A 12,216-nucleotide genomic window follows, 5' to 3' on the forward strand; every position below is an offset into this window, starting at 1 on the left:
ACTTTTCCACAAGGTCTCAGAGAAGTTCTAGAACATAGAACATGAACTTTAATTATTTTTTAAACGATTAAACCCAAGGTGTTGGGGTGATAGTGGTGGGGTTGGGAGAAGGGGCAACTCTAATTCACAGACTGCTTGCTTCTCAGACATGAGTGTCCAGGGCTAATTGTCAATTAACTCAACTGACCAAGAGGGATTTTTTTCCCAATGTATTGGCATCTAGGGATTTAGCAAAACCAGGTATGGACACAGAACCACTGGTGTCAAAATCAGCAGCTTAGAAGATATTACACACAGTAACTTCACTAATCATTTTGGATTCTCCTCCCCTTTCCTGCTGAAGGATCCATGAGAGAAGAAAACCAGTCCTCCACCCTCGATTTCATCCTCCTGGGAGTTGGTGGTCACCGGAAACAGGAATATTTCTTCTTCATCCTCTTCCTCTTCATTTACCCCATCACACTGATAGGAAACCTGCTCATCATCTTGGCCATTCACGCTGACATTCGCCTCCACAACCCCATGTACTTTCTCCTTGCCAACCTCTCCTTTGTCGACATCTTCTTCTCCTCTGTAACCATCCCCAAGACACTGGCCAACCACATGTTGAGCAACAAAGCCATCTCCTTTGTGGGATGCCTGACACAGATGTGTTTCATGTTAGCCTTGGGTAACACAGACAGCTATATCTTGGCTGCAATGGCATATGACCGTGCTGTGGCCATCAGCCGCCCACTTCATTACACAACAATTATGAGCCCAAGGACTTGTGTCCTGCTAGTGGTTGGGTCTTGGGTGGTTGGAAACGCCAATGCCCTCCCCCACACCCTGCTCACGGCTAGTCTCTCTTTCTGTGGAAACCAGGAAGTGGCCAACTTTTACTGTGACATTGCCTCTTTACTCAAGTTGTCCTGTTCTGACATCCAGTTCAATGTGAAGATGATGTATCTAGGGGCTGGTGTTTTCTCTGTGCCATTACTATGCATCGTCATCTCTTATGTTCAGGTCTTTTCCACAGTCTTAAGGGTTCCATCCACCAAGGGTGTACTCAAGGCCTTCTCCACCTGTGGGTCTCACCTCACAGTTGTTTCTTTGTATTATGGGACAGTCATGGGCATGTATTTCCGCCCTCTGACCACTTACAGCCTAAGGGATGCAGTGATCACTGTGATGTACATTGCAGTGATCCCAATGCTAAATCCTTTCATCTACAGTCTGAGAAACCGAGACATGAAGGCTACTCTAGGGAAAATCTTCAGCAAGACTCTATTTTATAGCTAACATGAGGTCATAATAGAGACTGTAGTTCCCAGCTAGGATGCACTTGAAAATCCGCTCCAAAACCAACACCCTCCAAGAAGTCACCTTGATCTCCTAGGACAAGGGGACTCAGGTCTGTAGGTTTAAATTTGATCATGTCAGTTTCCAAAAGCAGGAGTGGTCAGAAACATATGGCTTCACATGTTCAGGTACAAGTGAGTAGGAGGCAATATCATGTTTTGCTCTGAGCTTATTTGGTGTGTTCATGTAATACTGGATTTCTTTCATCATAACTCATTTAATCATTCCCTTACTCTGAGCTGCTATTCCGCTTCTCTCCAGTTATCTTCTACCTTTTCCTTCTTTGGTAGGGACATTAGGTAAAGTTTCTGGGCTGGTCTATTAAGCAAGTAACCATACTAGTCCAGCAAGGTCTTCCTCATCAGTCCATTTCTATTCACTTAAGGTAAGGTTACAAAGGTACAGAACTAGTGGCCTATCCTGATCACTAGAAAACCAACTTTGCCAGATGGAGTCAAAGTAAGTACGCTCTTTCTTGCCCTTAGGAGTTCAGACTTAAAACATAGTTACATGATTTTAAAACACAGTTACAGTTTCTTGCATAGAAATTATATCTGCATCAAGCCGTTGTAGTTGCAACCCCAGTCCTGTGACCATTGCATCAGGTAGGGATTAAAAATGACAAAGTAATATGGGGAAGAAAGAAAAAAGCATAATCATAATACCAGTGTACTCTGCCCTTGGCAATAATTGCATAGTGATAGCAGTATCCTTCCCCAGATCTACCCAAAAAAACAGAAATCTATCCAGTGGGAATTATATATATAGTTCTTTAGCCCCATTCATTTTCATATTGAATGTGAGCACACACTTGTGAAAGCATGTAAGCCAGCCCTTCATGCATTTATCCTCCTTATTTTAATTTAACCAATGCTTTAATTGCCAGTTCCAATTCTCTATCAAACCAGTACTCTGAGGAAGATATCTCTCAGTCCATTGGGGTATTTTTACTTTTTTAATTGAAGTATAATTAATACACAATATTATATTGGTTTCAAGTATACAACATAGTGATTCAGCAGTTATATACATTATTAAATCCTTACCCCAACTAGTTACTATCTGTCAATATAGAAAGAAGCTACAGAACTACTAAGTATATTCTCTATACTGTACTTTAATCCCCATGACTAATTTATGTTATGATTGAGATTTTGTGCCTCCTTATCCCCTTCACCTGTTTCACCCACATACCCCAATCAGTTCCCCATGGTAATCACCAGTCACTTCTCAGTGTTTATCAGTTTGCTGCTGTTTTGTTCATTTTGTTTTATTTTGTTTTTAGATTCCACATGTAAGTGAAGTCATATTTCTCCACTTGGTTTATTGCACTTAGCATAATATCCTCTAAGTCCATCTGTGTTGTTTCAAATGGCAGGATTTATTTTCTTGCTTATGGCTGAATAATATTCCATTGTATATACATACCATTTATTCTCTATCCATTCATCTACTGATGGACACTTTGTTTCCATATCTTGGCTATTATAAATAATGCAGCAATAAACATAGGGACTCTTTTTTGAATCAGAGATTTTGATTTCTTTAGGTAAATTCCTAGAAGTGCAGTTACTGGGTCATATGGTATTTCTATTTTTAGTTTTTGTGGTGGGGGAACCTACATACTGCTTTCCACAGTAGTTGCACCATTAATATTCCCACCAAAAGTGTAGGAGGGTTCCCTTTGCTCCACAGTTCTCATGAGCACTTATTTCTTCTCCTTTGGATAGTGGCCTTTACAACTAATGTGAGGTGATATCTCACTGTGGTTTTGATTTGCATTTCCCTAATGAGTAGCAATGTGCAGCATCTTTTCATGTGCCTGTTGGCCATCCAAATTTCTTCTTTGGGGGAGGCAGAGCCAACATGGTGGCATGAGTAGGACAGTGGGAATCTCCTCCCAAAAATATATATACTTTTGAAAATACAACAAACACAACTAGTCCTAAAAGAGAGACCAGAAGGCGCAGGACAGTGGCCAGACTACAGCTACACCAGCGAGAACCCAGCGACTGGTGAAAGAGGTAAAATACAAGCCCCGGCCCGCGGGACCCAAGCGCCCCACACCCCCAGCTCCCGGTGGAAGAAGAATAGGCAGAGTGGGAGGGAGACGGAGCCCAGGACTGCTGAACACACAGCCCCAGCCACCCCCACCAGAGCACAGACACAGTGCGTGGGCGGGGGGCCCTGGATACTGGGGAAACAGGGCAGCAAGACCTCTGAGCGGGTGCCGAAGCTGATGCCCCTGTGACAAAGAAAACCGGGGGATTTTTGAAAGTCTTAAAAGGACAGGGACTTAAAAGCTTGACGGGAACAACACAGGTCATAGTCCAGCAGCTGGAAATTACAGGGAAAACCTGGCACACTATCCCACTGGGCAACAGCTCTGAGACCCCTCACGGAGGTAAACAGCCAAACAGCCCCCCTCACCCTCCGTCCATTACCCCTCCGGGCGCTGCGAAAGCAGAGAAGCAGCCTGAGACAAATTCCGCCCACAGAAAGGGAAATTCCTCCCTTCCGGCCAGATAAGGCACAAAGACCCAGTCTACACGCAATTACCCAATACAAGCCTCTAGGGGTCGCAGTTGTCCCAGTTAAGAAAGGCCAGTAGCAAGTGAAAAGTTTGGCCCTTCCAGCTGACAGTCAATAGCACCTGTCAACATGAAAAGGCAGAAAAATATGATCCAGACAAGACTAACCCAGACAGCTTCGGCATCTGCTACATCTTCCCCTGAGAAGGAACCTGGGGAGATAGATTTAGCCAGTCTTCCTGAAAAAGAATTCAAAACAAAAGTCATAACCATGCTGATGGACTTGCAGAGAAATATGCAAGAACTAAGGAAGGAGAATACATAAATAAAACAAGCACTGGAAGGACTTCAAAAAAGAATGGACGAGATGCAAGAGACCATTAATGGACTAGAAAACAGAGAACAGGAATGCAGAGAAGCTGATGCAGAAAGAGATAAAAGGATCTCCAGGAATGAAAGAATTTTAAGAGAGCTGAGTGACCAATCAAAAACGGACAATATACGAATTATAGGTATACCAGAAGAAGTAGAGAGAGAAAAAGGGATAGAAAATGTCTTTGAAGAAATAATTGCTGAAAACTTCCCCAAACTAGGGGAAGAAATAGCCTCTCAGACCACAGAGGTACACAGAACTCCCATGACAAGGGATCCAAGGAGGGCAACACCAAGACACATAATAATTAAAATGGCAAAGATCAAAGATAAGGACAAAGTATGACAGGCAGCCAGAGAGAAAAAAAAGGTTACCTACAAAGGAAAACCCATCAGGCTATCATCAGACTTCTCAACAGAAACCATACAGGCCAGAAGAGAAAGGCATGATATACTTAACGCAATGAAACAGAAGGGTCTCAAACCAAGATTACAGTATCCAGCACAAATATCATTTAAATATGAAGGAGGGATTAAACAATTCCCAGACAAGCAAAAGTTGAGGGAATTTGCCTCCCACAAACCACCTCTACAGGGCATCCTACAGGGACTGCTCTAGATGGGAGCACTCCTAAAAAGAGCACATAACAAAACACCCAACATATGAAGAAGGGAGTAGAAGGAATAAGAAGGGAGAGAAATAAAGAATCATCAGACTGTGTTTATAATAGCTCAACAAGCGAGTTAAGTTAGACAGTAAGATAGTAAAGAAGCTAACCCTAAAACTTTGGTAACCACAAACTTAAAGCCTGCAATGGCAATAAATTCATACCTTTCAATAATCACCCTAAATGTAAATGGACTGAATGCACCAATCAAAAGACACAGAGTAATAGAATGGATAAAAAAGCAAGATCCATCCATATGCTGCTTACAAAAGACTCACCTCAAACCCAAAGACACGCACAGACTTAAAGTCAAGGGATGGAAAAAGATATTTCATGCAAACAACAGAGAGAAGAAAGCAGGTGTTGCAATTCTGGTATCAGACAGAACAGACTTCAAAATAAAGAAAGTAACAAAAGACAAAGAAGGACATTACATAATGATAAAGGGCTCACATCATCAAGAGGATATAAACATTATAAATATATATGCACCCAATACAGGAGCACCAACATACCTGAAACAAATATTAATAGAACTAAAGGAGGAAATAGAATGCAATGTATTCATTCTAGGAGACTTCAACACACCACTAACCCCAAAGGACAGATCCACCAGACAGAAAATAAGTAAGGACACAGAGGCACTGAACAACACACTAGAACAGTTGGACCTAATAGACATCTACAGAACTCTACATCCAAAAGCAACAGGATACACATTCTTCTCAAGTGCACATGGAACATTCTCCAGAATAGACCACATACTAGGACACAAAAAGAGCCTCAGTAAATACCAAAAGATTGAAAACCTACCAACTAACTTTTCAGACCACAAAGGCATTAAACTAGAAATAAACTGTTCAAAGAAAGCAAAAAGGCTAACAAACACATGGAGGCTAAACAACACGCTCCTAAATAATCAATGGGTCAATGACCAAATCAAAATGGAGATCCAGCAATATATGGATACAAACGACAACAACAACACTAAGCCCCAACTTCTGTGGGACACAGCAAAAGCAGGCTTAAGAGGAAAGTATATAGCAATCCAAGCATATTTAAAAAAGGAAGAACAAGCCCAAATGAACGGTCTAATGTCACAATTATCGAAATTGGAAAAAGAAGAACAAATGAGGCCTAAGGTCAGCAGAAGGAGGGACATAATAAAGATCAGAGAAGAAATAAATAAAATTGAGAAGAATAAAACAATAGCAAAAATCAATGAAACGAAGAGCTGGTTCTTCGAGAAAATAAACAAAATAGATAAGCCTCTAGCCAGACTTATTAAGAGGAAAAGAGAGTCAACACACATCAACAGTAACAGAAACGAGAAAGGAAAAATCACGACGGACCCCGCAGAAATACAAAGAATTATTAGAGAATACTATGAAAACCTATATGCTAACAAGCTGGGAAACCTAGGAGAAATGGACAACTTCCTAGAAAAATACAACCTTCCAATACTGACCCAAAAACAAACAGAAAATCTAAACAGACCAATTACCAGCAACAAAATTGAAGCGGTAATCAAAAAACTACCAAAGAACAAAACCCCCAGGCCAGATGGATTTATCTCAGAATTTTATCAGACATACACGGAAGACATAATACCCATTCTCCTTAAAGTTTTCCAAAAAATAGAAGAGGAGGGGACACTCCCAAACTCAATCTATGAAGCTAACATCACCCTAATACCAAAACCAGGCAAAGAACCCACCAAAAAAGAAAACTACAGACCAATATCCCTGATGAACGTAGATGCAAAAATACTCAACAAAATATTAGCAAACCGAATTCAAAAATACATCAAAAGGATCATACACCATGACCAAGTGGGATTCATCCCAGGGATGCAAGGATGGCACAACATTTGAAAGTCCATCAACATCATCCAACACATCAACAAAAAGAAAGACAAAAACCACATGATCATCTCCATAGATGCTGAAAAAGCATTTGACAAAATTCAACATCCATTCATGATAAAACCTCTCAGCAAAATGGGAATAGAGGGCAAGTACCTCAACATAATGAAAGCCATCTATGAAAAGCCAACAGCCAACATTATATTGAACAGCGAGAAGCTGAAAGCATTTCCTCTGAGATCGGGAACTAGACAGGGATGCCCACTCTCCCCACTTTTATTTAACATAGTACTGGAGGTCCTAGCCATGGCAATCAGACAAAACAAAAAAATACAAGGAATCCAGATTGGTAAAGAAGAAGTTAAACTGTCACTATTTGCAGATGACATGATATTGTACATAAAAATCCCTAAAGACTCCACCCCAAAACTACTAGAACTGATATCAGAATACAGCAAAGTTGCAGGATACAAAATCAACACACAGAAATCTGTGGCTTCCCTATACACTAACAATAAACCAACAGAAAGAGAAATCAGGAAAACAACTCCACTCACAATTGCATCAAAAAAAATAAAATACCTAGGAATAAACCTAACCAAAGAAGTGAAAGACTTATACTCTGAAAACTACAAGTCACTCTTAAAATAAATTAAAGGGGACACTAACAGATGGAAACGCATCCCATGCTCATGGCTAGGAAGAACTAACATCTTCAAAATGGCCATCCTGCCCAAAGCAATATACAGATTGGATGCAATCCAATCTGAAGCTACCAGCAACATTCTTCAGTGAACTGGAACAAATAATTCAAAAATTCATATGGAAACACCAAAGACCCCGAATAGCCAAAGCAATCCTGAGAAAGAAGAATAAAGTAGGGGGGATCTCATTCCCCAACTTCAAGCTCTATTATAAAACCATAGTAATCAAGACAATTTTGTACTGGCACAAGAACAGAGCCACAGACCAATGGAACAGACTAGACAATCCAGACATTAACCCAGACATATATGGTCAATTCATATTTGATAAAGGAGCCATGGACATACAATGGCGAAATGACAGTCTCTTCAACAGATGGTGCTGGCAAAACTGGACAGCTACATGTAGGAGAATGAAACTGGACCATTGTCTAACCCCATATACAAAAGTAAACTCAAAATGGATCAAAGACCTGAATGTAAGTCACGAAAACATTAAACTCTTGGAAAAAAACATAGGCAAAAACCTCTTAGACATAAACATGACTGACCTCTTCTTGAACATATCTCCCCGGGCAAGGAAAACAACAGCAAAAATGAGTAAGTGGGACTATATTAAGCTGAAAAGCTTGTGTACAGCAAAAGACACCATCAATAGAACAAAAAAGAACCCTACAGTATGGGAGAATATATTTGAAAATGACACATCAGATAAAGGCTTAACGTCTAGAATATATAAAGAGCTCACACACCTCAACAAACAAAAAACAAATAACCCAATTAAAAAATGGGCAGAGGAACTGAACAGACAGTTCTCCAAAAAAGAAATACAGATGGCCAACAGACACATGAAAAGATGCTCCACATCGCTAATTATCAGAGAAATGCAAATTAAAACTACAATGAGGTATCACCTCACATCAGTAAGGATGGCTGCCATCCAAAAGACAAACAACAACAAATGTTGGCGAGGCTGTGGAGAAAGGGGAACCCTCCTACACTGCTGGTGGGAATGTAAATTAGTTCAACCATTGTGGAAAGCAGTATGGAGGTACATCAAAATGCTCAAAACAGACATACCATTTGACCCAGGAATTGCACTCCTAGGAATTTACCCTAAGAATGTCGCAATCAAGTATGAGAAAGATCAGTGCACCCCTATGTTTATCGCAGCACTATTTACAATAGCCAAGAATTGGAAGCAACCTAAATGTCCATCGATAGATGAATGGATAAAGAAGATGTGGTACATATACACAATGGAATACTACTCAGCCATAAGAAAAGGGCAAATCCTACCATTTGCAGCAACATGGATGGAGCTGGAGGGCATTATGCTCAGTGAAACAAGCCAAGCAGAGAAAGAGAAATACCAAATGATTTCACTCATCTGTCGAATATAAGAAGAAAGGAAAATCTGAAGGAACAAAACAGCAGCCGAATCACAGAACTCAAGAATGGACTAACAGGTACCAAAGGGAAAGGGACTGGGGAGGATGGGTGGGTAGGGAGGGATAAGGGGGGGAGAAAAAGAGGGGTATTAAGATTAGCATACATGGGGGGGTGGGAGAAAGGGGAGGGCTGTACAACACAGAGAAGACAAGTTGTGATTCTACTACATTTTGCTACGCTGATTGACAGTGACTGTAAAGGAGTATATAGGGTGGACCTGTTATAAGGGAGAGCCTAGTAAACAAAGTATTCGTCATGTAAGGGTAGATTAATGATAAAAAAAAAAAAGCAGTTCCTGTGTGGTGACCTCCAATGAGTTCTACACAATGATATAAAGGGCATATGAAAGTGTAGGCAAAGGGTCTGTTTGTGTTTATACAGAGGATCAAAGGCTAATTTGGCTACCCCGAAAATGAACTAAGATACGATATGAAAAAGAACTTCCAACATCAGCACTCTTGGGAAGACTCATGCCAGAAGATGATCAGCAAAAGAAACCCCAACAAAGATCCACGCACTGCCACAGGTGTAGATGCACTCATCCCACCAATTTCTGGACTTGCCATGGGAATGAAGAAGGAGATATCTAAGCTGGCCTGTGCATACAGTAAAACAACAAATTTGACTGGATCTATACTGTTGGAACTCAACCAAGAATTAGGAGAAGTGCAAATTGTAGCACTCCAAAATCTTACAACCACAGACTATTTACTGTTAAAAGAACATATGGGATGTGAACAGTCCCCAGGAATGGGTTGTTTTAATTAATTTATCTGAATTCTCTCAGACTGTTCAAGTTCAGTTGGACAATATCCACCATATCATAGATAAGTTTTCACAAATGCCTAAGGTGCCTAACTGGTTTTCTTGGTTTCACTGGAGATGGCTGGTAATTACAGGTATGCTTTGGTTACATAACTGCATCCTATTATGTTAATGTGTGTGCACAATTTAATTAGTAGTTTAAAACCTATCCATGCTGAAGTTACTCTACAGGAAGATATGTCAAAGAAATAATCAATCTTCCCAGGTTTTCTTCCTACTGCTACTTCTATAGCTTTTCTTCTTCCTACCTAATTACAACCCTTAAATAGAATTCGTGCCACATGTCGAATTTACCGAGTATCATAATTCTTCCAAGTGGTAAAGACACCTCAAGACAAATGCTGGGCATAGAAGCCACAGGGCATAAATATGGAAAGAAGTAAAAAGCTAACCTTTTCAAACAATAAGGCTTCTCTCTCACTTACCAACTTAACATTTCCCTGTATGGCCCCAGAAGATGACTGGTTAGCCAGAGACGGGTAAGATTCCTCAAGGGAGGAACAACCTAAGACAGGCACAGTCGCAGGGGGGCCATCAGGTGAGAAAATGGGGATCAGCAGAGGTGAGGCCTAGAACCTCCCCCCTCCTGTTCTGAGAGAAATCTTCTGCATACGTGGATGTTTTATTGCCTTGTCTAGTTTGGATTAACACATAGTCTACAGGCACACACCTGATCATCTACATTTGCTCTCTTACAACACTAAACTATGCTTTCTACCTTTTTCTCTTATCTACCTACCACTTCAGCATTTTATTAAATATAATAATAATAAAGAGAGAAATGTGGTATCCACATATAAATCAAGTATAAAAATCAAATGAATATTCATATTTGAAATGACTGTTTATAGTTCATAATGCATGAACAAAACCGAAAGCTTCTGTGATGACTGCCCTTGTAATGTTTACCATGTAACTCATTCACTATGTAAGAATTTGTACTCCATGTAAGAACTTGTTCATTATGCATCAGAAGATGGGAAACTGATGAAAATTAGGCTTGGGGTGGATTAATGATTGTACATTGAGCATTGACCACCCCTATACAGAATTTTATTGTTGTTAACAACCATTTGATCAATAAATATGAGAGATGCCCTCACACACACACACACACACACAAATATATATATATATAACACTTCCAATTGTAAAATAAATTAGTAACCGGGATGTAATATATAGCATAAGGAGTATAGTCAAAATATTGTAACAACTTGGTATGGTGATACCTGGTACCTAGAATTATCATGTATATAAATGTTGAATCACTGTGTTGTACACCTGAAACTAATGTAATACTGTGTGTCAACTACCCTTCAATAAAAAATAATTATCCAGGAAAAAAAAAATTTCTTCTTTGGACAAATGTCTATTCAGGTAATTTGCATATTTTTTAATGGGCCTATTTTTTTTTTACTGTTGAAACATGAGTTCTTCATATGTTTTGGATGTTAAACCCTTACCAGATATAGCATTTATGAGTATATTCTTCCGTAGTGTAGGTTGCCTTTTTGTTTTGTTGATTGCATCCTTTGCTGTTTAGTAGTTTTTTAGTTTGAGTAAGTCCCACTTGTGAATTTTTGCTTTTGTTCTCCTTGCTTTGGAAGATGTGTCCAGAAAAACGTCATTCAACCTTACATTCAAGAGATTTTTCCCTGTGTTTTCTTCTAAGAATTTTATGGTTTCATGTCTTATATTTAGGTCTTTAATCCATTTCTAGTTTACTTTTCTGTATGCTGTTAGGGAGTAATACAGTTTCATTCTCTTGCATCTAGCTGTCTAGTTTTCCCAACACTATTTATTGAAGACATTGTCTTTTCTCTTATGTTTATTCATGGCTCTTTGTCATATATTTATTGACCATATATATGTGGGTTGATTTCTGGGCTCTCTTTTCTGTTCCCTCGATCTATGTGTCTATTCTTGTGCCAGTACCATACTGCTTTGATTACTGTAGCTTTTTCATTTGGCTTGAAGTCAGGGAGTATTTATGTCCATTTTTGAACATCATGGGCTTTAAAGTGTTTTCCTTCTTGTGAAGAAATGCTGGATACCAGGGTGTAGTAGCTTCTGTTCACATTCTTTTTAAGCACTGAGCACTTGCACCTATGACCAAATTAACAAAGCCCAGTCCAGAATCAAAATCTATTCATGTCAGGTCCCCCAGGTTATCAGCGTCAGTCTCACTTGACAACTGTGATCAGGCCTTGTACACCAGGGAGGGAATCTGCCACGTAGCCATCTGTACTTTCTGTCTCTTTTGCTGGCAGACACAACAGCACTTGTTGGAATTTTGTGCCTCAGAGGGTGCAGGAGGAATATGTCTAGATTCAGCCCATCTTTGCATTGTTGCAGTACCTCCATCCACTTATATCATGGACTCAGTGACTACCTCAAGTGAGCACATGGAGAGATCTGCTTCTCAATTCCAATCAGCTTCCAAACCTGAAAGGGT

At 39.9% G+C, this 12,216-nt stretch overlaps 1 protein-coding gene across 1 annotated transcript; it reads left to right on the forward strand.

The window, feature by feature from the left end:
- Positions 1-348: 348 nt before the first annotated feature.
- Positions 349-1,281, forward strand: LOC130683226 (olfactory receptor 1A1-like). Its single transcript, XM_057499491.1, has one exon. The coding sequence runs from the start codon at positions 349-351 to the stop codon at positions 1,279-1,281; it is 933 nt and encodes a 310-aa protein (XP_057355474.1).
- Positions 1,282-12,216: the final 10,935 nt, after the last annotated feature.

The sequence above is a fragment of the Manis pentadactyla genome, chromosome 4, assembly GCF_030020395.1.
Source record: "Manis pentadactyla isolate mManPen7 chromosome 4, mManPen7.hap1, whole genome shotgun sequence".
NCBI lineage: Eukaryota > Metazoa > Chordata > Mammalia > Pholidota > Manidae > Manis > Manis pentadactyla.

What these genes read in the sequence shown, in the direction of transcription:
- LOC130683226 (XM_057499491.1), top strand. Translation starts at nt 349, where the DNA reads ATGAGAGAAGAAAACCAGTCCTCCACCCTCGATTTCATCCTCCTGGGA.